The sequence below is a fragment of the Pelodiscus sinensis genome, chromosome 3, assembly GCF_052426305.1.
Source record: "Pelodiscus sinensis isolate ZL-2025 chromosome 3, ASM5242630v1, whole genome shotgun sequence".
NCBI lineage: Eukaryota > Metazoa > Chordata > Testudines > Trionychidae > Pelodiscus > Pelodiscus sinensis.
The window spans coordinates 149859384-149886462 of record NC_143054.1 but is presented as its reverse complement, the minus strand read 5'-3'; the positions used below and the strand labels follow the sequence as shown (position 1 = coordinate 149886462).

General features: G+C 44.9%; 2 protein-coding genes across 6 annotated transcripts in view; both read left to right on the top strand.

The window, feature by feature from the left end:
• Positions 1-13569, top strand: part of NSL1 (NSL1 component of MIS12 kinetochore complex) — a 30527-nt gene extending 16958 nt beyond the window's left edge. Inside the window, exons 5-7 of one of the 2 annotated variants that reach the window (XM_075925166.2) lie at positions 4251-4318; positions 9778-9931; positions 12880-13569. In XM_075925166.2, coding sequence (XP_075781281.2) covers positions 4251-4318; positions 9778-9931; positions 12880-13118 — 461 coding nt within the window. In that variant the 3' untranslated portion in view covers positions 13119-13569. Of the gene's footprint in view, positions 1-4250; positions 4319-5008; positions 7136-9777; positions 9932-12879 lie in introns of those variants that run through there. The other variant, XM_075925167.2, reaches the window with a different exon arrangement.
• The window catches only part of BATF3 (basic leucine zipper ATF-like transcription factor 3), a 30837-nt gene continuing 12089 nt past the window's right edge, over positions 8332-27079 (top strand). Inside the window, exons 1-2 of one of the 4 annotated variants that reach the window (XM_075925171.2) lie at positions 23624-23967; positions 26073-26156. In XM_075925171.2, the coding sequence (XP_075781286.1) occupies positions 23896-23967; positions 26073-26156 (156 nt within the window). In that variant the 5' untranslated portion in view covers positions 23624-23895. Of the gene's footprint in view, positions 9351-22665; positions 23968-26072; positions 26157-27079 lie in introns of those variants that run through there. The other 3 variants (XM_089777440.1, XM_075925173.2, XM_075925174.2) reach the window with 3 other exon arrangements.

Sequence of the window (27079 nt, the reverse complement as noted above, 5' to 3'; positions counted from 1 at the left end):
TCATGGTGGACCACCAGCTAAATATGAGTCAACAGTGTGATGCTGTTGCAAAAAAAGCAAACATGATTCTTGGATGCATTAACAGGAGTGTTGTGAGCGAGACAAAAGAAGTAATTCTTCTGCTCTACTCTACCCTGTGATTAGGCCTCAGTTGGTGTATTGTGTCCAGTTCTGGGCACCACTTTTCAAGAAAGCTGTGGAGACATTGGAGAAGGTCCAGAGAAGAGCAACAAAAATGATTAAAGGTCTAGAGAATATTACCTATGAAGGAAGACTGAAAGAATCGGGCTTGTTTAGTTTGGAAAGGAGAAGACATGAGAGGGGACATGACAGCAGTCTTCAGGTATCTAAAAGAGAGTTACAAGGAGGAAGGAGAAAAATTGTTCTCCTTGGCCTCTGATAAGGCAAGAAGCAGTGGGCTTAAATTACAGCAAAGGAGGTTTAGGTTGGATGTTAGGAAAAACTTCCTAACTGACAGAGTGGTTAAACACTGGAATAAGTTGCGAAGGGAGGTTGTGGAATCTCCATCTCTGAAGATATTTAAGAGCAGGCTAGATAGCCATCTATCTGGGAGGGTTCTAGATGGTACTGGATCCTGTCGTGAGGGCAAGGGGCTGGACTTGATAACCTCTTGACATCCCTTCCAGTTCTAGTGTTCTATGATTCTATGATCTTTCAAGGCTTGTCTTTACAAGCTTGATTATCTTCACTCCCCTATTTTAAAAGAGCATTGGTTTGTTTCTAGCATTTTGAATGCAGTAAATCATACCCTGTGATTTTAAGGTCCTCAGTGTGCTTTGTTGGCATAATGTAAAAAAAAATGTAAACAAATAGAAACATTAATTAGAACAGAGGTGAAGTTTTGTTAGAAACTTCCAGTTCTAAAACTGCTAATTTGACTTAACTTTAGAGTGTTTCCTTTTTATAACAAAGTAGACTGCTCCTAAAAATGTCACCTTGCCAAAGTGCCAGCAGAAGCTCTGAAGAACTTCACTTGGCAGTTGAGTATTTTCCAGTGGTGCGATTAGTGTCCAGAGCTGCTGGTGTAAGCAGGAATTAACTTTGAAAAATAGTCTTTATTTTGTTGTTAACCTTTTTAAACAAAACAACCACACATTAGTAACAAGAGTACACGGTTTGTGCTGAATTTTAGTATTTGCATAGTCTCTGGGAAGTTAATGCATCCTACTTTAGTAAGTTCAGTGGCCAGAAACCAAAAATGTTTAGATTACTCAATACCTTTCATTTCCTTTTTTCATTTCCCTATGTTTTGGAAAGCCTAGAACAATGAGAAATATAATGTTCTCTATGTAAACCTAAACTTTAACAAATTTAACATTGAATGCATTTAACATGTCACTGTTCCTGGCTACCTAGAGGGGGTCTCAACTTCTTTTGTCTTCTTCACTATTTGGGGGAGGAGTCTATACTTTACTCAGCCTTCAATCACTCTTTAGCCTGTCATTAAAACTTCCTATCACACACATACCATCCACTGCTCTTTGTTTATTTAGAGGGGTTGCTGTGCAAATGTTTTTTTTTCTCTCAATCTGAATCATTCTGCTTTTTTTTTTACTCTCCTTTGCCATTCCTGAATTATGCAGCCCGACACTTAGCTATGAAATCACGTTAGCTCTCTGCTAATAATATTCCCGGTCCAAAGTGCTCATTTCCCTGCTATAGCATCAAGAGTGCAGGATTGCTTTTTGGTAGACTGTTTGAGGGAGAGGTCTATTCTTTTAGCTTGCAAATCTTTCCAAATGCATCATTTATTCTCCCCCATTCCCCCCCCTCCCCCACTCAGTGATCACAAGAACCAACTTTGCATAAAGACACTCATCCTCTTAGTGCCACAGTACGGTAACATGGCAGTGTTCCCTGCATTCTGCATCTGCTGTCCTACTTCACTTCTTCCAAACTTCTCTCTTCCTTCTAATGTGATCTAGCAGAACAAGTTCCCATTCTGTTTTTATTAAGTTCTTAATTTTTCTGGAGTAACACTTATCACTCAAGTTTTGCTAAGGGGAAAAGGTTAATTGTAACTCTGAATGCTGAGGGCAACAATTCCAGTTTTATAACAAAACCTTCCCTTAAATCTACTACTTGTCTAACTGTCCACGGCTCACCTTTTCAAATGTTTGTCTTCTGCTCTACTATAACACAATCTTTTAAGCTTCATAAATATTTCCTGAGGTTTGTTTTATTGTAGTTGTCTGTCTTCCCCTCCTCGTGTTGTCATTGTTTCCTGTGTTCGTCATTGTTTCCTGTGTTGCAGTATCTGTGGGGCAGGGACCTTGTATTTTGTTTTTCCTGTCTGAACCTTGATGAAGCCGCTAGGCAACAAAAATTACTAGAAGTAATAATGGTAACATATTGACACAGAGAATCATAGTTTTAGGCGTGGAAATCAGTAAATCACTGTCTACATCTAGGTTTTTAAAGAGTAAGGTCCATGTGATATGTGAGTTTAAAGATATTTATGTAAGGCTATAATATATTTTCAGTTATAGGGTGAACATCTGTCGTCCGGTATCTTTGGGACCTGACCACTGCCAAAGCAGAGAATTTGCCAAACCACGGAAGGTCCATATTGTCTAGCAGCATTACCAACACTTTCCCTGCTTAGTGGGTTCTTAAAAGACATTTGGGGTGAATTAGAGTTATCTAACAGCACACAGTACTCAAAGCCAGGTGGCTGTAACAAACTTTAAGGGACCACAGGAAATAAGGATGCCACCAATTAACAGGGGGCAGGTGGGCTGGAGCAGCCCTTCCTGCCGTGGCTGGGGGCTGCTCCACCTGGGCTGAAGCCCTGCCTGCAGGGCTGAAATAGCCCCATACCTGTGGGGGGGCCAATCCAGTTCCTGCTTGTTACCCATTTGCAAACCTAGCAGAAAACTTGGCCACACTGATAAGTGAACATCTGGCTAACTAAAATCATGTTGGACCATGGATGTTGTCAGACCAGAGAGTGCTGGGCCAGCCAGGTTCCTCATGTAGTAGGTCAAACTTTATACAAGTTGCTAATCAGTAATGCGCTGCATATATAGTGAACAGATGACTATCTGTATTGGTGAATAAGAACCAATTAATAGTTCCTCTTGTGTTCCTTTGTGACTATATGGAACACATTTACTTACTTATATCTATCAAAAATTCCTAAGATATGTACCATTACTTTAGCCCTGTCAGGACTCTCAAAATGTTTAGGAGTCTTCTTTCAAGGAGACTCTCAGAACATGAAACAAAAAACAGGACAATGTAGCACTTTAAAGACTAACAAGATGGTTTATTAGATGATGAGCTTTCATGGGCCAGACCCACTTCCTCAGATCCGATAGTGGAAGAAAATTGTCTCAACCATATATACCAAAGGAACATGTGTGTTCATTTTTTTAATTGTATCCTTTGGTATATATGGTTGTGACAATTTTCTTCCACTATTGGATCTGAGGAAGGGATCTGGCCCACGAAAGCTCATCACCTAATAAACCATCTTGTTAGTCTTTAAAGTGCTACAGAGTCCTGTATTTTGTTTCAGCTACACCAGACTAACACGGCTACATTTCTATCTCACAACATGGTGTGTTTTGGTTATTTCTCATGAAGTAGCATAAAAAGTGAACAGATAAAAGTAATGAGTATGAAGAATAGTAAACAAAATATTTCTCTTTTTGTATGCTCATGTTCGACGATCCTACAATCTTCAGTTAGTTCAATTTACAACATCTGCAAATGTATATAAATAACTACTTGTGGGATTGATGTCAGTGGGGAGATTACTTGTGAACAATTGTATATTTTTACAAAGCAAGTAAAGCTGTGACTGGCTTGTGGCAACCCTTTGAATGTGGATACTGTATTCTTCTATAAACACTAAATGAGAAAAATAGGTAGTACAACATGACATTAGGCAGTTCTGGCTTGATATATTGCCCCAGTCTTTAAGTGATGGGAACCATGGAGAAACCTGAGATGTCTCCCTCCCCCTCCCCTCCCCCCCCAGCTAATGTATGATCTATCAAACTATTATTAATGGGATCACTAAATGTATGAAGCAGTTTATTCTTTTAGTTTCCTATTGTATAAAATACTGAATCATAAATTGTTTTAGAAAGCAACAAAGCAGATATCTAATAATTTTTTAAATATCTTTATAGTTTCCCTGGCCATCTCTTTTTAATAGGGTTTTTTGTCCCTTCGTAATTCTGGGGAAATACAGCATTTTTGATGTTAGTGTTTCTTCACAGCGTCTCACATGGCAAATCTGAAGCAGGTAACAGGAGTCACATCCAAGCAGATTAGTGATGCAATGAAGGTAAGACCTCTTTTTTTCCTATTGGGAGGAAATCTTTCATTGTGGGTTTTTTTGTCACATAACATTTAACATGTTTTCCATTAAGGGTCTAAAACTGAGAAGAGTAGAAATTTTAACTAGCCAAAATATTTTTATACAGAAATTTGCCATCTGTATTTGTAAAATTACTGAGACTCTGTTTTATCAGACATACTTGGAGTCAAATGCTTGCTTTGGACTAAGTTTCCTTTAAGACTCCGTGAAAGAGCTGTAGAAGTATTTTTGTAATTTTCACAGTGCTATAAAGATTTCAAGATTTGTGTACCTGCAGTGTTTGGAAAATTAAACCCTCATTTTAGAAAAATGGTACTACCTCTATATAATAAATGGCTTATCCTTTTTGGTAAGAAATTTGAAATGAGATGTAATATTTACTTATTCTTGATAAACTGTTCATATATTCTTCTGTTTAGTCTTAAAACTTGCACTGAAATGCTCTTACATGAGCTGCTAATGAAGACTCTTGCTATTATTGGTCAATGTTGGTCACTTACAATCTTTTTGGTATTACAATTTTATTAGGTGAGGTTTTTATGGATGTCAAATTCCAGTTAACATGTTGTTTCTACCCATAATTAAATAAATAATACTAGTTTAATTATGTGACTTGAGATTGGAGATTTGTTTTTGGGTTTTTCTTTTATTTTGTAGTCCCTACCAGCATTGATAGAAAGAGCAGATGGATTTTCCCAAACGTTAACTTTGCAGCCCAACTTGGAACTATGCAAGCTTCGCCAGGAAGTCTTTGCTGGCTGTAAGGCCAAGGAAGAAAATAAAATCCAAAGCTTTAGAACACAAATGAAAGTCAAACCAGCAGAAACCTCTTCCAATAAAACTTCTAATATAATCCTGAAAAGAAAGAGAACCACAGATTCACCACAGTTAAAATGCTACCCTCTGCGACAAAGAATTATTCTGAATACATGAGAGTTTTTCTTGCACTTATTTTCAAACTTGAAAATACTCTGTCAACAGTATGGTTTAACTGTGTGTTTTTTTCTAACAGTGGGATAGAAGTTATAGTTCTTTTTAAAAATAGAGAATTCTTAGTGGCTGTGTAGCCTTAATGTTTTTATATATTTTTTCTCTTTATTATTACATCCTAGTTATGTGAAGATGTATGTAGCAGTGACATGCCTTAGAGTGCATTCAATTTTTCTCTTTTTTTTTTTATTGTAGGGATAGACTCTGGCCCTGATGCCTCAATTGCTTGCTCATGTGCATAACTTTATGCACATGAGTTGATTGGTTGTGTTCAATAGGATTACTCGTGCATAAAGCATGTGTCTAAAATGGGGGTGGGCAATAACTTGACAGGAGGCCACCTCACTAATTTTTGAAGTGACCCTGGGCCCTGAAAGGGGCGGGGCCAAGACAGATTGGCCTGGGGGTGGGGTAGCATGTGAAGTCTTTGCCACTGCCCTCCCCCTGCCTAGAGAGAACTGCCAGCTGTTCAGAACAGCTGGCAGTTCCCTCTAGGCACCCGCCCCCTTTCAGGGCAGGAGGAGACCTCGTGAACTGCCCCCGCCCCCAGGCCAATCAAGGCCTGGGGGTGGGAAGAGCACACAAAGCTGCCCCTGCCCCCACCCTGCAAGGAGCACATGCAGGACCGGGGTAGGGAGCGAGAGACTTTGTATGCTCCTCCTGCCCCCAGGCCAATCAAGACCTGGGGGCGGGGCAGTGGCAGGGCATCCGTGGGTCAAATCTGCCCACTTGGCAGGCCGGATCCAGCCCATGGAGGCCCCTTTGCCCAGCCTTGATCTAAAAGGAATGGAGGATGAATGAACCTATTGTATTTCTCCCTAAATAAAGTTAGATAGCTGTTGATCTTTTTGACTGTTAAAGAAATGCAACTTAAATGTGTCATTCTCTGTATAGGAGAGGCCATTTTCATTTATGAAATTCATATGCAGTTGCAAAATTGGTCTTTTTTTAGTATAATTCTTTTTATTCAAAATTTGGGTCAGTTTGGCTAATTTTTTATAATCCATATTTTTATGTAAACATGGAATTTTATTATAAGTTTTAGGCATTTTATTTGCAGTATAGTTTTTGAACCAGGCTTTGTAATATGACATCTGCATTTTCACGTCATCTAACTATAAGTGTCTAGGTGCACCCACTTTAGTCTCCCTAAGGGGCACTTCATCATGTTAGAGGGTCTCCAAGCAATTACTTGTGGGTGGGTGTGGGTGTGTGTAAATATATGTAAGTAAAATATTTTTGACTAAACTTTTAAATCAATTTAGAGTAAAAGTAAATTAATACCAAGCAGAACTATCCAATATCTGAGTTTCTGCATATTATAAAAGAATAGCTAGAAGATAGCAAATTATTAAATTGAGCAGCTTGTCTTAATAACTTATATTACAAATGTTTCAGGAGTCAAGGCTGTTAATATAACTTTTTCCTGGCTTCTGATTACATGTGTTTACAATATAACCTTATTTCTATAACATGCAAAGTGCTTTCTCATGCTGAATAACTTTCATTACTCCTTATTGGAGAATTTCACTGATAAAGTAGACTCAATAAGAGGAAAGGATAGGCCCTATGTAACCTTTCAGAAACTGAATCTTGAAGAGTAAATGTGTAGAAAAATGTAGGTTAATAAAATACGGTGGCAAATTGTAAACTTACTACAGAATGAGAATTTGTATTTTGAATATTTGTACATAAATTTTGTTTTTATATTGTTCTTATGACTTGTATATCTGTAAATAGAAATGTGTGTATTCTACAAAATAAAACTAATTAAAATATTTTGTGAAATCTCAATTTATCTTATTTATCGGTTCAAGCATAATTATCTAATCGGGGAATATGTAGTGACTCTAGTGGGTTAGTCTATTAGTACCTTTGGCAACCAACTTTAAGCTTTTGTCTTCAGTACTGGTAGGATGACCATATAGCAAGTTTGTGAAATCAGGACCAGAGGAGCAGGGATAAAATAGGATCCTATAAAAAACAAAGCCCCTAATATTAGGACTGTCCCAATAACATCAGGACATCTGATCACCCTAAGTACTGGTTCCAGTCTGGTTCTTACAGGTCTTTTCCAAACTCGTACATAGTTTGTGACCAGAAGTGTCTACTTGACAAGCTCAAAAATGGGATCCGAAGAGTGTTAGGATTATTGCAGCATGTAGATAGGAAAGAAAGAACACTATCTGCCTGCATTCTGCAGGGCTGTGGTGTGCTTTTTTTGTTTGTGGGATTATAAAGATACCAACCACCCCATTACTCCACTCATTGATTCACACTTGCTCTTCTTAATTCCTTCTGCCCCACAGATAAAACTCTCTCCTTTCTACTTGTAAGACTACTATGTAATCTCTATTTTATTTTAGAATGTTTTACTAGTGTTCATCAATTAGCATCTCCTAGGTTAATAGACTGGTATAAGAAAGTGTTTAGTTGGTTTCAGGACGCTTTTGGCACTTCCTTCTTAAGTCCTAGCTAAGCAACAACTGTGTACAGGCAGTCCCCGACTTACGTCGGATCCCTAGATACGAACGGGGTGAGGCAACTCCCACACATGCGCAGCAGCATTCCCGGGGCTCGCTCACCTGGGTCCTAGGATCCTCCTCCTCCTCGGGCCGGCTCTGACTGGGGTCCCGCAGAGCTGCCGGGCAGAGGAAAAGTGCCTCCCCACGCCCGCTGCCCCCCCCCACCCCCCTGCCAGCAACAGGCTGCCCCCTCCCCTGAGCAACAGGCTGCCGAACAGACAAAAGCAGCCTCTCCGCCCCTCCTCCCCTCTATACATGCCTGGCTCCCGGAGCGCAGCAGCTTCCCCGGGGCTCGCTCACCTGGGTCCTAGAATCCACCTCCTCCTCCTCTTCAGCCGGCTCCAACTGGCCTCTGCCTGCAGCAGCTGGCCACAGGGACAGGGATCCCGCAGAGCTGCCGGGCAGAGGAAAAGTGCCTCCCCACGCCCGCTGCCCCCCCCCCCCCCCGCGGCCTCGCATCCTGCACGCCTCCCCCCTCCCCCCTGCCAGCAACAGGCTGCCCCCTCCCCTGAGCAACAGGCTGCCGAACAGCAGACAAAAGCAGCCTCTCCGCCCCTCCTCCCCCTATACATGCTGGGCTCCCTGGGCAAACAAAGACTCCACCAAAACAAACAAAGTGCTGGCCTCATTGTGTTAGCAAAAAAAGGACCCTCCTCCTAGAACCCTGGGTGGTGTGTGGAAATAAAGCTATTAGCTCAAAGCATGGTGCAGAGCTGTTTGGTATTTGATGAGTTACTCCTTTAGTCCTGAGTTTGTCACAGGGACAGAAATAGATGTGAAATCTTCTGAACAGGGGAACAGACAGCAAAACAAACATTAGAGGGGAGTTAACCTTTCCCTATGCTATCCAAAACTAAAAAAAACGTTTGGCTAGAGTTTCCCCTACAATATGTACCAGTTCCGACTTACATACAAATTCAACTTAAGAACAAACCTACAGTCCCTATCTTGTACGTAACCCGGGGACTGCCTGTATTTGATCTGTACAAAACACAGACATGGCTCCCCTGGCCCCAGGAAAAAACATCCCAAAAGGCAAAAATCAGGTAAACATCTTAATAGTCTGAGCAAGGCATCTTGGAGCTACTTTTATAAACTGAGCTAAGGATGGTGGCACTGATATTAGTTTTAAGGCTCCACAGAACAGGTGATTTTTGGGGGGTGGGGGTATAGGAATGAAGTGACCATGGATTCTTGGCGTTCTGTGACACGGAGAACATTCCAAACACAGGATATGGTTGGAAGAAGACACAAACCAGAGTAGTAGTGGGGGAAGAGGTGAGGCTGGCAAGTTAAGTTACATGGTTTAAGGGTAACTTAAACAAAAATACCACCTTAAGCCTTATGGGTAGGCTGTGTGTCTGGACACGGATACTCTATGCAGTTTGGGATCTCTGATGACCGCCATGGGCCTGAGATTACAGGCAGAGGATGTGACACAAGCAGAACATGCCAAGAGGCTTCTTTTTGGAATGGATGTCATGGTAAGATTAACTACATGGGAAATGTTTCTGGTTTTTTAAATATGAAAAGCTTTTTGGAACCAAAGATTGACTTTTCGTACACTTCCGCAGGGTTTCTTGTGCCTGGCCTTCTTTTTTGATCTGGACATGCAAAATGCTTCATCTTTCTGTGTAACATACTTTTTTCCTTGAGGAAACTTTCCATTGAAATATGCAGTGTTGTAAGGCAAGTGTCTGAAGTTTGCATTTACTGAAATGTCACTATAGTCAAACATTTTTATTTTTAACTTGAGGTAAATCAGGAGATGAATCAGGAGATGTCTAGCAGTTCTTAACATAACCTTTGAATTCTGCAAGAGATACTTCATGAAGGAAGGACTCTTGATAAAGTTCTAACCACATTTCCATTTTAAAATGCATTTATCACTCATTACGTTTTTTATTTTAGATTGTTGCCACTCTGGAGCAGCAGCAGATTTTGGGGCCCTTCAAGTCCACTCCCATTGTGGGAGGAATCAGTGCTATGGAGTCTGGTTGGGATTGTTTGGAATTGTTTGTACTTCATGCACTGTTTTATGGCCAGAGATGGTCACAAAGAGCACGTAAGTAGATTTCTTTTTCAGAAATCTCTATCCAAACTTTACCCAGTTCCCAGTTCCTAAGAAGCAACTCTTCCCAAAGAATTTACTCTAGTTGGAGATTAAACAGAGTAAACTTCTTGCTTTGTCTCAGCTTCCTGAAAGAAAACTATACCACCAAATTAACAATACAGCATTTCTGCAAGGACTGTGCTCCGCTTGCATGCTCACTGCTTGTCTACATGATGAGGTGGTGTTTAGCAAGCCAGTAAGCTACAGCATGCTGCTAATTCATTATATGGATATTGTAGGGGCAAACTACAGTTTTGAGGAGATGCCGCTATGTATTTATTTGTGTGTGCGCACCCAGCACATCAAAGCTAGAGAAATTTTCATAGTGGTGTCAAAAGGGAGAAGGTACTTGTGCCTCATGGCCATATCCCTTCCCCTGGCTATGTGAGGCAGCACTGTCCTGACCCCCCCCTGCCCATTTCCATCTTGCCACCCAGGTTGGAGTTGGAACTCTATGTGGTTCTTGCACTAGATGATAGTGAAAATTGTGAGATTATTTCCTAGACTCCTGACTAGGTACAGCTGAGTGAGTCTAGTACTGATGGGAGTCATGCCAGCAATGGCTAGCAGCAATGGACCTCCTTTGCCTTTCCAGCCCAGCCTCTCCCTTGGTCCAGGACTTTGCCAACACTGTTATTTATAGCCTCATTGGCTGGACTGTCCACTGGACCTTTGGATCTGTCAGCACCACACCCCAGAGTTCATCTGCATTAGTGGAGGCTGAGCTGGTACTGGGCTTCGTGCACAGGACTGCCTCAGCACCATTGCATTGGGCACCACTGACACATACATACACTTTAGGGTTAATGCCATTTCCACCAGTGGGAACAATGGAGGTGTACTTAGTGCTGATGGTGCCATTTCCAGGGTCAGAGCCAGTCCCACCCTCCTTTTGGATGATGGATGAGTCCAACATTACTTACCCCCTCCAAAACTGGTTCTACCATTATCCCCATAAACTCAAAACTCCTTTGGGTAAATCCAGGGATCTTCCTCCTCCTACTCTCCACTATCTGACTCTCAACTGGAGCTGTTTATGGAGCACAATGGGTATCAGGACTGGCACTCAACTCACTCAGAATAGGCAGCCCTGACCTAGCGCCTACTGGCCACCAATGTCTTAGCCTTATCCTATCCTTACCCTGCCTAATCATCTCCATGGCTGCACTGGACATTCAAGCAGAGTTCCTGCAGCAGAACTCTGATAAATCGTTGGATATCCTATAGCAGTCTGCTCCTGGGAAAGTGGCCCTTCTTATTAATTATGTTTCCGTAGAGCCTGCAAAGTAGGTTATTTGGCGCATGCTAGCTTCAGTACCATGGAGAAAAGTTTAGTCCTGGTGCAGACAATAGAGGGCTTTTATTCCCCACAGGTCCTATATTCTCTGGAAGTAACTGCCATGAATGATAGAGCCCAGCAGTGTAGATTAAAGTCCACTCCAAAGGACTTTAGGAGTAGAAAAAGAGAACCCCATTTCCTCCCTGCAAGTAGAGATTGTGAACCAGCAGATGATGTCCAAATACAACTTTATAAATTGAGCTAGTCTGCCTAAATTTGCAGACAGACTGCCTGATGCTTCCGCAGGCTGCTTGGTGGAAAAGATGTCACAGCAAGTCCACACTGGATGTCATGGACACTTCAGCAAGAGCTAAGACTTCCATGGTCACTATTAAAAGGAAGTCCTGGCTGCAGAATTCAGGCATTGCTTCCAGTGTGCAGCACGCTGTAGAGCAGGGCTGTTCAACTGTGGAAGCCCAGAAACCACAATGACACTCACAGCACGTGCCAAGGGCCACAGCTTAAGTGTGGTTGCATGTACATACAAATAGCTTCTTTCACACTGATGGGCATAAATACAAAGCACTTCCCACAATGCCCCGGTGCTCCTAGCACCTCCTCCCTGGGGGCTAGAAATGCTGACACTCTACCCATCTGTTCCAGCCAGCCTGTCCGCTTGTGTCTTTTGATGCTGGCCCCTCCTGGGAGATGCTTCGCTGTTGTGGAGCATGTTTCCAGTGGAGACCACATTCAAAGGATCCCACCTGTGGGCCACTTGTTGAGCCCTGGGTAAACCCAAACTGCACCATGGGCTGCAAACATACAGGCTGCATGCGGCCCACAGGCCACATGTTGAGTAGCCCTGCTGTAGAGGATCTGCCCTTCAATGGCTGGATGCTTTTCTTTGACAGGTCTACTCCTTCAGAGATCCCAGGGCTATCTTATGTTCCATAAGGGTGTGTGCACTGTCATGGCCAAGGGCCACTATGATGGTCAACAACAGATGAACTGAGATCCACAATGCCTCTTTTGGCAGCCTGTTGCTTTCCCAAGGCAGTAGGGCTTCCTCAAAAGGGGGCAGAGGCCCCACCGAAAGAAGGTGGGTCCAGGATTCAGAAAGTCCACATGCCCTCCCCCGTTGTCCTTCAAGTGTCTATTTTGATTTCTTGGTCCATAACAGTGGTCCCAGTCATCCTCCTCTTTACCCTGACTATTCAAGGACAGGATGGCTTGCTTTTATGACATTTGAGATTCAATTACAGTTACAACTGACATCTGGGTCCTAAGCACCATCAAATTGGGCTACACTATCCAGTTCCTCTCCTCCACTTCTCCCTTCCTCTTCTCTCTTGGGCTCTTGGGTAAAAGCAAATTAGGGGTTTGTGAGGACCTGGGCCAGAGCAAGTGGGGGCCTGCCAAAGAAATAGGGTCAAAGGAAGGGGGAGTGGGGTGTTGAAAAATACTTAAAGGGACAGGGAGGTGTTGAGGGGGGTGTCGGCTGGGCTCAGTGGTTTGAATTGCTCCTCTGATCATGAAAGAAAACTGACCTGGGCAGGAGCTGTCTGCAGCACAAAACAAGTTACAACAATGCCCAATGGGTTCCGGTGCTTCCTTTCCAAAGCCAACCAGAAGAGACTACATAGGGGGAATCCCACACAACCTTGCAGGCTTCCAAGCTGCAGCAGCAGGTGGGAGTGGGAAGAAATACCAGAGACAAGGCTGCACCAACTTCAGAGGGGGAAGAAAAGTGCCTGTGCCTTCCTGAAGAAAATCCAGTTATCTCCTGTGATGTGGTGTGTGGGACAGGAATGGCTATTACCTGGACAGCTATGTGCATGTGCCTATGCAATGGTGAACTGACTGTGGGACTGTCACAATCAGCATTTTATTGGCATATGTCAGTAAAATAAGCTCTAATGTCAAACTGAACATTGACCTCCTTCCAGTCCCAACCCCATATCTGTCCTGTTCTAGATGATCCCTGCTTTCCTTCCAGGTCCAGTGCTTGCCTCACCTGCTCTTCATCATCTCCTTCCTCTTCCTTAGAAGCCTGGCTTCCCATTTCCTGCTCCCTGGGGAGCTGGTTAACCATTACCCAGTAAGCAGCATCCATACTCTGAACTAGGGGATGTGAACAATTAGACAACTATCTGATAATCAAATGTTTATCGGATAGCCATCAGCTAGTCGCTCTTGCCCACCCCCTTGCTGCCTCTATCAGAAAGAGGCAGCAAGGGGAGGAATAGTACAGGGTACTTCAAATCAGCATCACCGCATGGAGCCCGGGGCCATCTGGGGTGTCCCCAGGCTGCACGCAGTGTTTCAAAGCAGCAGCGTAGGGTGGAGCCTGGGATCAGCTATGACCTCCCCCACTGACCCCAGGCTCTGTGCAGTGCTGCCACTTTGAAACATTGCGAGGTGCCTTACTCTGGGGTCCCCGCAGCGTTTCAAAGTGTTAGTGTCACATGGAGCCTGGGGTCAGCGAGGGAGTGCCCAGCTGACCCCGGGCTCCACGCTGCACTTTTCCCTTTGAAGTATAGCAACAGCCCTAGGGTGGTTGTTACACTTCAAAGGTGGAGGTGCCCTATCGACCAATCGATGCAAAATGCATTGACATTCCTGCTGTGAACATATTAACATCCCTGCTGTGAACATTCTCCAGCATGACAAACCGGGAGGCCAGGAGAGAACAGCACTGGGCCTCTAGTGATCACAAAGCAATGTCAGAGCTGTTCATGTTTCTCCAGCAGGGAGAAGGGCCGTTGCAGTGACCATGCAGAGCAAATGAGGGGCCAGACAGCCATGTCCAAGCTGACCTCCTTGGGCACTAGAAGTGCCACCTTCTGCCCCATTACCTGTGGGTTACAGCTGCCCCTTCCCTATGCTGTGGCGGCTCTGTCTTCTGTTGCCTCTCACCAACATACTCCTCAGTTTTTGCTAGACAACAGCCTAGACCGTCCCATTACAGAGCTTGTAGTCAAGCAAACTCCACCAAGCCCCGTGACGCACCCAACCACGCAGGTTTTTCCTTTGGGCCACCAGCCTGGGAGGCAGCCGTTCCTGCACACTAGCGGGTGCTGGGGGGGGGGGGGGGAGAGAAGCAAAGCCCTTGTGGGAAGCATTCAGCGGTTTTCTCATTGGCCTTGGAGCTTGCTCAGCATCCCATACTCCCACCTCACCTCAACACTCTGCCCAGCCTGGAGCCCCCTCCCAGAGACAGCACCCTGCATCTACTCCTGCACCCAAATTCCCTCTCACAACTTGCTCCCAAATCCTGGCCCAGGGCCCACATCCCCTGTCCCAGACCAATGAAAGTGAGGATGAGGGAAAGCAAGTGATGGAGAGAGGGGTGAATGGAGTGGGTGGGGCCTCAGGGAGGACATGGGGTAGATCCTGGGTTGCCCTGATTTTTAAAAAGTGATCTTGGACATAAAAAGGTTGGAGAACTCTGGTTTAAGCCATTGTACCATTTCCTCCCCTCCCCCATAACTTAACTGCTAAGAAGTCAATGAACATCAAACCAGGAGCCACAATTTGTGTGTTGTTGAGCTGCCCACTAAATATAGGAGGCCCCCAACATGCAACTGCCTGAGCTCCAACCCCCCGCACTTACAACCATTTTTGTAAGTGTGGAAGGGGCCGGAAACCCCTGACTTACGTCCTTGGCCTGCATTTGGCGCCTGCACATGGCGCCTATTGTAAATGAGAGCTTGAGTTACGACACCTCCGGCTTGCGATCCAGGAACGGATCGCGTCACAAGTCGGGGGCCTCCTGGACAAGTTCTCTAGCTCGTCCTTTGGAGGCCACTTGTAAAGATCTTATGTAAACAGCAGCAAATTGAGCCATCAGTCTTGCTGTCAATTGCATTTTTGACAACTTGCATACCACATTACAATTTTCCCACAAAATTTCAGATTTTTCCTATGTTAATCAGCTGTCGCCTACCCATGTTGATATTGGCTTGCAAAGGGCCAGATGCTCTTCTAACATATAAATATCTGCTACAAAGTTTGTCTCCATAAGTAGAATATGGTTAATTGCTTAAGCTATTATCCACATTTAAAAAGTCCATCCTGTCTACCAAATATGCTATGTTTTTAGTCTCAAAGGTGCCACAGGACTGCATGTTTTTTTTAAAGTGTACTAGTGTGTAATTTAAGAGTTTTCTCCCAGATTTAAACAAACCACATACTTCTGCACAATTAAAGATATGTCTGTAATGCAGCTGGGATTATAATTCCCAGTTTGGGTGGACATAGATGCCCTTGTTCTGCATGAGCTATCGTGTTACAAATAGCAGTGTGGCCACAGTGGCTCCACCTAGACTCCCAAGTACCTAGAATTGTAGATGGGATTATATGTGGATGGGTAGCCCAAGCCACAGCTTATGCCCCTGCAGCCACACTGATAATTATAGTTGCTAGGTCGCCTGAAGCTGGTGTGTGTAGGTCTTCATGAGCTGGGAAATACACTTCCTGGCTGCAGTATAGATATAGCTTCAAATGTGTGTAATTTCTCAGTTACAGATACATCTACTCTCTGCTTATGCACTTGGAGCTTCCAGCGAGGGCAATGGAACTTGAGTGTGCACAGGGAGAAACAAATAATGACATTTTTGTGTCAACTACTGCACCTCATATTGCATATGAATAGTGCAGGTTCATACTTATAGCATCAGTCAGTTCAAATGTTGTGACACCTCTTTGGTATAGCTATGTGTTGTTGCAATACCCGTTTTGTAGATGGGTAAAATGAGATAGGGAATGATTAAGCTTTTTGCCTGAGCAATAGCTGGGACTAGAACACAGGAATTCTCTCTCCCAAGGTCTACTTAACTGCCATTGAAATCACTTTAGTTAGGTGTCTACATACACTTGAGGATCTGGGCCAATGTGACTTGCCAAGGTCACACAGGAAGTCTGTTCCACAGCAGGGAACAGTCTGATCCTCTACTGTCCCAAACGAATGCATTAACCACAGGACCATCCGTCCTCTGACTCCCTTGGACTTCTATGATTCCTGGATCAAGCCCCATGCCTTCTACTCTAAACACTATAATATAATGCTTATAGTCCTCATGACTGAATTAATAGTTTACAATAATTTGCAAGCCGTATGACTTGATATTAATTTAAATTGTATGAATCACATGAAAAGATCTGGAAATAACAGAAAATGTAGAAGTACCTAATTAGAAATATAGACATACCTAATTTGATCATTATGATAGGGTTAGCTGAGGCTTTACAACTACATCATCTATGGGGTTTTTTTCTTGGGCTTGAATCTGAATTTCATAGCTGAACAAAATAATGTATGCTTCTAGTAAAATATTGAGATGTTTTATCTGAATACATACTGGCTGTGTCTACACTGGGCCACTTATTCCGGAAAATCAGCCGCTTTTCCAGAATAAGCTGCAAGCTGTCTACACTGGCCCTTGAATTTCCGGAAAAGCAACGATGCTCTACTGTACAAAATCAGCCGCTATTCCGGAAAAACTATTCTGCTCCCACTCGGGCATAAGTCCTTATTCCGGAACACTGTTCCGGAAAAGGGCCAGTGTAGACAGCCCAGTAGTCTTTTCCGGAAAAAAACCCCGATCGCGAAAATGGCGATCAGGGCTCTTTTCCGGAAAAGCGTGTCTACATTGGCCACAGACGCTTTTCCGGAAAAAGGGCTTTTCCGGAAAAGCAGCCTGCCAATGTAGACGCTCCATTTCCGGAAAAACTGAAAACGGAATAGTATTCCGTTTTAAGCAGTTCCGGAAATTCATGCCAGTGTAGACACAGCCACTGGGTATGCATATACATACTAACTTATACAAGTATCCATTGCCTAGGGAGAAAAATAAAAAAGTTAATGTTTGAAAAATAATTTGAAGATGAAAAGAGTGAGTGTTAAGTACTAGTGCTCCATAATGTTATTAAAATATTTGAATAATAAGCCTGAATTAATCTTTTAATCTTGAAACAGAAGGATTGCATGTTTTCATCAATCAGACTTGATTTGTCTCCAAATAAAAAACCATGCTGTGTACTTGTTATACGGGCATCCAAGGACTAGTGCATGTGAAAAATTGATTTTTCAGACATCTCCCTGCATGAGCCGAGGACAATACATGCATAGTATTTGGCCCATATTTATCTCTAGTATAATTGCACAGACATACACTCCACTTCTAACATCAGTGTTGTTACCCCAGGGATAAAGTTATTCCACTATGCATAAGGGGTTTGATCCAAAGTCCACTGACGTCAGTGGAATTCCCCCCTCTCCGCCCGCCCTCCCCCAACTCAGCCTCCATAGCAAATATGTATTAACTTGGGAGGTTTACCTGGGATGAGTTTGAAATGGCTGTATTGTCCACAGGAGTAAAGCCCCAAATGATTTTTTCAGATTATCCCAAATAACAATGCATACAAATGTGATACCACATTGCATATCAGCAGTAACCACCACTCATGTTTAGAAAAAAAAATGTTAGAGATTTTTAAGTTGTTTCATATTCCTCCACTCATAAAGCCAGTCTGCCTCAGGTTCCACGTGACCATCTGCACTGTTCTTTGAGAAAAGAGAAAATTAATCTATTTTGAAAACCTTGAAAAGTGCTCTAAAATACACACACAGCCTACTGAAAATAGAAATAAATGCTAGGTTTACTCTTTGCAAAGCTGAGCATCTTCCCTTTAACTAATAATGCAAAGCTTCCCTGTAACCTTAAGGGATCGCAGAATATCAGACCTCAAACCTGACAGAAGTGCCAGAATTAATATTGCCCTTCCTAAGCCTTGGATTAGTGTATTTTGGGGGGAAATAGTTTGGGGGAAACAGAAACATTTTTCTTCTGGTTATTTTTAAATGAGTAGCAAAACTGTTGACTCAGGTGCTCAGGAGTTTGGAATATAAAAACAATATGTCTTTTTCAGCAACATGGAACATTTTGCAGCTGGAGTAGTATCATATCAAATTTCATATAGATCACTATGAAGACATGTTAATTTTACCTCTTGAACTTTTGACTTGTAATAATAATTTGTCAAGAAAATCTTTCAGGGAGTTACACTGATGCAAGTGTGGATGAAAAAAGATCCTCCTGAATGATGAGGCCAGAGGTAGCTTCTGGGCATGGCAAAATTTCAATTGTCCCCCTATGTCTTTCTAGCTAGACAAGGTACATTAGGTAACATCTCTCACTGGACCAACTTCTCTTGATGCAAGAAACAAGCTTTCAATCTCTTGTCTGGGAAACTAAGGCTTTGTGTATACTACACAGCTTTTAGCATCATGGCCAAGCTGCTAAAAATCAAGCAGTGTAGCCACTGTTTGTTGGCTGTTTTGCAGATAAAATACTTACACCCCGAATGAGCAGCATTCACATTGTAGGCAGAAGAGCGCTGCCACTTGCCATGGCAAAATTTTTGTCTTTTAGGGGAAGTTTTATCATTGCACTGTCAGTATAGATAGAACCTAACACAAAGCTTGTGTCTATACTGGCAATAGCTGGACAAAACTTTTATTGTTCACGGGTGCTTAACCTCCTCCCTCAAAATGACACAGTTTTGCTGCAGCAAGCACTAGTGTGAATGTTGCTTTGTCGGCAGGCTGTGCTGGCTGACGCGAGAGCCACTCATGGAGGTCAGAAGTATTTAGCTTGCAAAAGTGCACTCACTGACTTGTTGCTAAAAGCTGTGTAGTGTAGACATACATGTCAATACTCAAAGTGTCATTGCTAAATACAAGAGTTGAACAGATTGGTCCAGGAAGTGAAACCAGATATTATAGGAATAACAGAAACATGGTGGAATACTAGGCATGACTGGAGTACAGGTATTGAAGGGTATGTGCTGTTTAGGAAAGACAGAAATAAGGGTAAAGGTGGTGGAGTCGCATTGTATATTAAAGATGAGGTAGATTGTAAAGAAATAAAAAGTGATGGAATGGAGAAGACAGAGTCTGTTTGGGAAAAAATCACACTGGGAAAGAAAACTATCAGATCCTCCCCTGGGATAGTGCTTGGGGTGTGTTATAGACCACCAGGATCCAATTTGGATATGGATAGAGACCTCTTTAATGTTTTTAATGAAGTAAATGCTCATGGAAACTGTGTAATCATGGGAGATTTCAACTTTCCAGATATAGACTGGAGAACAAGTGCTAGTAATAATAATAGGGCTCAGATTTTCCTAGATGTGATAGCTGATGAATTCCTTCATCAAGTAGTTGCTGAACCAACAAGGGGGATGCTATTTTAGATTTGGTTTTGGTGAGTAGCAAGGACCTCATAGATGAAATGGTCGTAGGGGACAACCTTGGCTCGAGTGATCACGAGCTAATTCAGTTCAAATTAAATGGAAGGGTAAACAAAAATAAATCTGAGACTAGGGTTTTTGATTTCAAAAGGGCTAACTTTAAGAAGTACGACCGCTAATTACTAAGGATGGAGTGGAGGTTAAGGATAATCTAGGAATGGCCCAATATCTAAACAAATACTTTGCTTCAGTCTTTAATGAGGCTAATGAAGAGCTTAGGGATAATGGTAACATAACAAATGGGACTAAGGATATGGAGGTAGATATTGCCATATCCGAGGTAAAAGCCAAACTTGAACAGCTCAATGGGAGTAAATCAGGGGGCCCAGATAATCTTCATCCAAGAATATTAAAAGAACTGGCACCTGAAACTGCAAGTCCATTAGCAAATTTTTTTAATAAATCTCTAAACTCAGGGGTTGCACCATTTGACTAGAGAATTGCTAATATAGTTCCGATTTTTAAGAAAGGGAAAAAAAGCGACCCGGGTAACTATAGGCCTGCTAGTTTGACATCTGTAGTATGCAAGATCTTGGAAAAAAATTAGAACGAGAAAGTAGTTAGAGACATTGAGGTTAATGGCAATTGGGACAAATTACAACATGGCTACGTCTGCACTGGCCCCTTTTCCGGAAGGGGCATGTAAATTTCAGCAGTTGTAGTAGGGAAATCCGCGGGGGATTTAAATATCCCCCGCGGCATTTAAATAAAAATGTCCGCCGCTTTTTTCCGGCTTTTAAAAAAGCCGGAAAAGAGCGTCTAGACTGGCCCCGATCCTCTGGAAAAAGTGCCCTTTTCCGGAGGCTCTTATTCCTACTTTAAAGTAGGAATAAGAGCCTCCGGAAAAGGGCACTTTTTCCGGAGGATCGGGGCCAGTCTAGACGCTCTTTTCCGGCTTTTTTAAAAGCCGGAAAAAAGCGGCGGACATTTTTATTTAAATGCCGCGGGGGATATTTAAATCCCCCGCGGATTTCCCTACTACAACTGCTGAAATTTACATGCCCCTTTTGGAAAAGGGGCCAGTGTAGACGTAGCCCATGGTTTTACAAAAGGTAGATCATGCCAAACCAACCTGATCTCCTTTTTTGAGAAAGTAACAGATTTTTTAGATTTTAGTAAGGCATTTGATACAGTACTGCATGGGGAATTATTGGTTAAATTGGAAAAGATAGGGATTAATATGAAAGTTGAGAGGTGGATAAGCAACTGGTTAAAGGAGAGACTACAGCGGGTCATATTGAAAGGTGAACTGTCAGGTTGGAGGAAGGTTACTAGCAGAGTTCCTCAGGGATCAGTTTTGGGGGCCCATTTTACTTAATCTTTTTATCGCTGACCTTGGCACAAAAGTGGAAGTGTCCTGATAAAATTTGCGTATGACAGAAAGTTGGGAGCTATTGCCAATTCAGAAAAGGATCGGGGTATCATACAGGAAGATCTGGATGATCTTGTAAATTGGAGTGATAGCAATAGGATGAAATTTAATAGTGAGAAGTGTAAGGTTATGCATTTAGGGATTAATAACAAGAATTTTAGTTATAAGCTGGGGACACATCAGTTGGAAGTAACGGAGGAGGAGAAGGACCTCGGAGTCCTGGTTGATTATAGGATGACTATTAACCGCTACTGTGTCATGGCCGTGAAAAAGGCTAATACGGTCTTGGGATGTATTAGGCGAGGTATTTCCAGTAGAGATAAGGAGATGTTAGTGCCATTATACAAGGCATTGGTGAGACCCCATTTGGAATACTGTGTGCAGTTCTAGTCTCCCATGTTTAAGAAGGATGAATTCAAACTGGAACAGGTACAAAGAAGGGCCACTAGGATGATCTGAGGAATGGAAAACCTGTCTTATGAAAGGAGACTCAAGGAGCTTGGCTTGTTTACCTTAACCAAAAGAAGGCTGAGGGGGGACATGATTGCACTTTTTAAATATATTAGAGGGATAAATACCAGGGAGGGAGAGGAATTATTTAAGTTTAATACCAATGTGGACACAAGAACAAATGGATATAAGCTGGCTAGTAGGAAGTTTAGACTTGAGATTAGACGAAGGTTTCTAATCATTAGAGGAGTGAGGTTCTGGAACGGCCTTCCAAGGGAAGTAGTGGGGGCAAAAGATCTATCTGGCTTCAAGATTAAACTAGATGCCTGTGTCTACACTGGGCCACTTATTCCGGAAAATCAGCCATTTTTACGGAATAGGCTGCAAGCTGTCTACACTGGCCCTTGAATTTCCGGAAAAGCAACGATGCTCTACTGTACGGCTGTGTCTACACTGGCATGAATTTCTGGAACTGCTTAAAACAGAATACTATTCCGTTTTCAGTTTTTCCGGAAAAGGAGCGTCTACATTGGTAGGCTGCTTTTCCGGAAAAACCCTTTTTCTGGAAAAGCGTCTGTGGCATAGCATAGCTTTTCTGGAATAACGACTGATTTTAAAGGCTGTGTCTACACTGGGCCACTTATTCCGGAAAATCAGCCACTTTTCCGGAATAAGCTGCGAGCTGTTTACACTGGCCCTTGAATTTCCGGAAAAGCAACGACGCTCTACTATACAAAATCAGCCGCTATTCCGGAAAAACTATTCTGCTCTCGCTCGGGCATAAGTCCTTATTCCAGAACACTGTTCCAGAAAAGGGCCAGTGTAGACAGCCCAGTAGTCTTTTCCGGAAAAGCGTGTCTACATTGGCCACAGATGCTTTTCCGGAAAAAGGACTTTTCTGGAAAAGCAGCCTGCCAATGTAGACGCTCTTTTTCCGGAAATACTTATAACGAAAACTATTCTGTTTTAAGCATTTCCGGAAATTCATGCCAGTGTAGACACAGCCGATGGGTTTATGAAGGGGATGGTTTGATGAGATAACATGATCTTGGTAACTAATTAACCATTCATTATCAATGGTATATAGGTCAATGGAGGGATGATAGGAGTTACTATAGAGAACTTTCTGGGTGTCTGGCTGGTGAGTCTTGCCCACATGCTCAGGGTTTAGCTGATGCTCAAATTTGGGGTCGGGAAGGAATTTTCCTCCAGGGTAGATTGGCAGAGGCCCTGGAGGTTTTTTGCCTTCCTCTGTAGCTTGGGGTACAGATCACAGCTGGAGGATTCTCTGCATCTTGGGGTCTTCAAACTATTCAAAGGCTTCATTATCTGAGATATAGGCGAGAGGATTATTCTAGGAGTGGGTGGGTGAGATTCTGTGGCCTGCATTGTGCAGAGGGTCAGACTAGATTATCATAATGGTCCCTTCTGACCTTAAAGTCTATGAGATTGTTTAACATAAGTAATACATTTCAAGGGCCCATTCAAGGGGAATTGGCCTGTTAACACCCCTCCTGTCAGTGAGGGTGAGAAGAAGAAAAGTGGGGAGAAAGCAGGCAACTAGGAGGGTTGTTAGTGCCTGGTAGAGTCTTGTATAACACATACATCCAGTAACACTATCCAATCCGGGATTTTTAGTGGTTAGCAAAGTTATGAATTAAACTCTCAGGGTTGCTAAGTATTTATACAGTTCTGTCCCTTTTTATATACAGAAAATAGGTGTTTTCACTGTCCCGTTAGAGAATCCATCTAACCCGCTGTGTGGCGTGCCGGAGGGAGCCTATTAAGGAATATGATGCTGAGTTTCCTCTCTTCCTCCTTACACTCCCCCTCCTATTCCTCAAAAGTACAATTGTAGAAATGGGGCTAAGCCCAGGCTCCGCGTCTGAAGACCTCCAGACTCCCTGTCCCTCCTCCGAGCGGGAGCCGAGTTTTCTCTGTAGGGAGCTGACTAAATCCTGTCCCTTGCACCCCCTTTGCCCTAGGTGTGAGGAGGGGGGTTGTCTCCCCGCGCCCAAGGGTCGCTTTGCGGTACCGCTCGCAGCTCGCTTCCTATTTCCAAACCGCCGGCGGTGCCGGAGCAGGGCTGCCGCTTGCCCCAGGCGTGCGGGGGGCGGGCGCCCTGCCCCCCGCTGTGCCCCGCAGCCCCTCTCGCTTCCCCACGCGGCATCCAGAAGCGGCGCCCTTGCGGTTTGCAGCTAGTTCCCTCCGAGGTTTCAAAGGGCGCCACGTGACTTCCATGAAATTGACAAGCAGCGGCCGGCGCGGGTGCGGGACTCCCAGGCGCGGCGGCCGGATCCGGGCAGAAGAGGCGTCCCCGGGCCCGGGGAAGCACAGAGCGCGCGAGCCGCGCAGCCAGGTGCGAGCTGCCGGGATGCCCCGGGCCGGAGTTTCCCCCTAGCGAGGCTGGGGACTGGAGTGCGCTGGCAGGGGCCGGGGGGCGGGCAGCGGGGCTGCTCCTTGGGCTCCCGCCGCGGCCCCGGCCGCTCAGCAGGTCCCGGCATGTCGCACGGGGCCGCGGCTTCGGGCAGCGTCCTGCGGAGAAGCGTCTCGTCCGACGGGAACCAGCCGCAGGTACCGCGGGGCTCGGGGAGGCGGAAGGGGCCGGGCACGGGCCGCGGTACCAGGGGCCGGGTGCGAGTGAGGGCAACGGACTCACGAGCAGCTTCTCCCGACCCAAGAACGGGGAGCGGATCCCTCTCGCAGCGCTGGGAGCCCCAGGGCTCTGCTTCACCTGGGCACCCACTTGCCGGCTCCCCCCCCCCCCCGCCACACACACTTGGGCACCCACTTGCCGGCTCAACCCCCCCCCCCACACACACACTTGGGCACCCACTTGCCGGCTCAACCCCCCCCCCCCCACACACACACTTGGGCACCCACTTGCCGGCTCAACCCCCCCCCCCACACACACACTTGGGCACCCACTTGCCGGCTCAACCCCCCCCCCCACACACACACTTGGGCACCCACTTGCCGGCTCAACCCCCCCCCCCCCCACACACACACTTGGGCACCCACTTGCCGGCTCAACCCCCCCCCACACACACACTTGGGCACCCACTTGCCGGCTCAACCCCCCCCCACACACACACTTGGGCACCCACTTGCCGGCTCAACCCCCCCCCCCCCCACCACACACACACTTGGGCAGCCACTTGCCGGCTCAACACCCCCCCCCCACACACACACACACTTGGGCAGCCACTTGCCAGCTCAACACCCCCCCCCCCACACACACACACTTGGGCAGCCACTTGCCGGCTCAACCCCCCCCCCCCCCCACACACACACTTGGGCACCCACTTGCCGGCTCAACACCTCCTCCCCACACACACACACTTGGGCACCCATTTGCCGGCTCAACCCCTCTCCCCCACACACACACCTGGGCAGCCACTTGCCGGCTCAACACCCCCCCCACACACACACACTTGGGCAGCCACTTGCCGGCTCAACACCCCCTCCCCCCCACACACACACACTTGGGCAGCCACTTGCCGGCTCAACACCCCCCCCCCCCACACACACACACTTGGGCACCCACTTGCCGGCTCAACCCCCCCCCCCCGCCACACACACACTTGGGCACCCACTTGCCGGCTCAACCCCTCTCCCCCACACACACACCTGGGCAGCCACTTGCCGGCTCAACCCCCCCCACACACACACACACTTGGGCAGGCACTTGCCGGCTCAACCCCCCCCCCCCCACACACACACACACACTTGGGCAGCCACTTGCCGGCTCAACACCCCCCCCACACACACACACACACACTAGCTGGGACCAGGAACTTTCATGGGCACGGCCCACTTCTTCAGATGTGGCCTGAATGTTCCTGTGCTGCAGTCATAGGCATGGGAAATAGGGGTGTGGGGCCTGCGCTGTGGTCCCAGCCACCAGCCTGCACCTGGGGGCCTTGCTGCCACCTGGGCTCCCATCAAGCTCCAGGGGGTTCTGGCTACTGGCCTCACAGGCTCCACTATTGTCCCCACAGCCCTGGCTACTGAGGACTCCACTGCTTCCCCCAGACCATGAGCCCCACACCCAGGGCTCTGCAGCCACCTCCAGCTGTGGTCCCAGCTTGAGGCAGTGAGGGGCACGGACAGGGTAAGGTAGGGAAGGAGGGCACAGCTCAGCACTACCACTCTATAAATGTTTCTGTTGCCACTGGCTGTAATGTCTAGCCCCTTGGGAAGATGCAGAAAAGAACAGAACAAGATGCCCCCTTTGCACAGATCTGAAGGAACCATGAGCGCTCTTCTTGCCCACTCTAGCCCTTTCTTCCATGAAACCACATGCAGGCACGTGCCTCCTGAGCCTGTCGGACACATGGGGTGGAATTCATCACTGGTGTGACTCCACTAATTTCAATAGCGTTACCTCACAGATGAGTTCAGTTTGCAGACTCTAGCAGTCTGGGTGGCACTGCATTACAGCTCCTACTAGGACAGCTTTTTCCAGCCAGGATCTGCATTTTAACTGCTCTCTGCTTTATTGTTATTAATCTTCCTTGTAAGAGAGGAAACCGTGGTTAACTTGACATGTTTTGGAGTAAACATTGCTAAGAGCAACAGCAGCCAGCTCCTGTAATGCTGTGCTTGACATGCTGGGATGAGCTCCATGTCTGCTCTCTAAACCACAATGAAAGGCTATTGATTATGTCATATTACAGACCTCTAGAGAAATACTTACCCCATGCTTCAGGAGTTCGTCCCCTGCTTCCCAAGCCCAGCTCGCTCTTCTGCAGGATTTACAGGTGACGGCTCATTCTCTGGACTATAAAAATCATACTGACTTCTATGTCGAATGTAACTGAGATCCCTAGACAACTGCTGCTGTGCATTGTTAGCTAGAGGGCAAGCTTGTTTACTCAATTCCTTTAATATATATAAAATTATGCTCTAGTCTGAGAGGAAGCAGATGAAATCTCAGACCACATGGAGAGTTTTACAGGTAAGGGGGGGGGGGTTAATTATTGGATTTATAATGGAAAGCTTCCCAAAGCCTCCATAAACCATTCTCAAGAGTTCAGAATGAAAACAGAAAGTTACTTTCTAGATTGTGAGTGGCTTTTGTGTGGGAACAATACAGGAAAATGTGAATCCAAAATAGGATCTCTTAGGCTACATCTACACTGCAACACTACTTCAATATACCGGAGTATCCTGAAATAGCCATCCTGCGTCTTAACAGCAAGCCCATTATTTCAGGCTCACTATTTGATGTCCCTGTAAATCTTATTCCATGAGGAGTAAGGGATGTTTTGGAATAGCAGGTTATTTCAAAATTTGGCGCTGTATAGACAGGACCAAATTATGAAATGAGTTATTTCGAAATAAGATTGACTAAGATCCGCAATTTGTAAAGCTCAAATTGCGTATCTTATTTCGAGCTACAGTGAAGTGTAGATTCACCCTTAGTTAAGATCATTTAAATAGGAGATCTTCCTCTTTAAAAAGCCAAAAACATTGATGACTGTGTACATTTCAAAGGTATTGTGGCAGGTATGTTATATGCTATTTCTGTGATCAATAAGGTTGTTTCTCAGAGACCATATGGTCTACTGGATTAAGAAGATGTAAAACACTATTATTCTTATTGATAGAATTTTACATCTACTTTTCATACACAGGTGTAAGTGGCTACAAGTTACAGACAGATGTGCTGGAGCAATTTTTA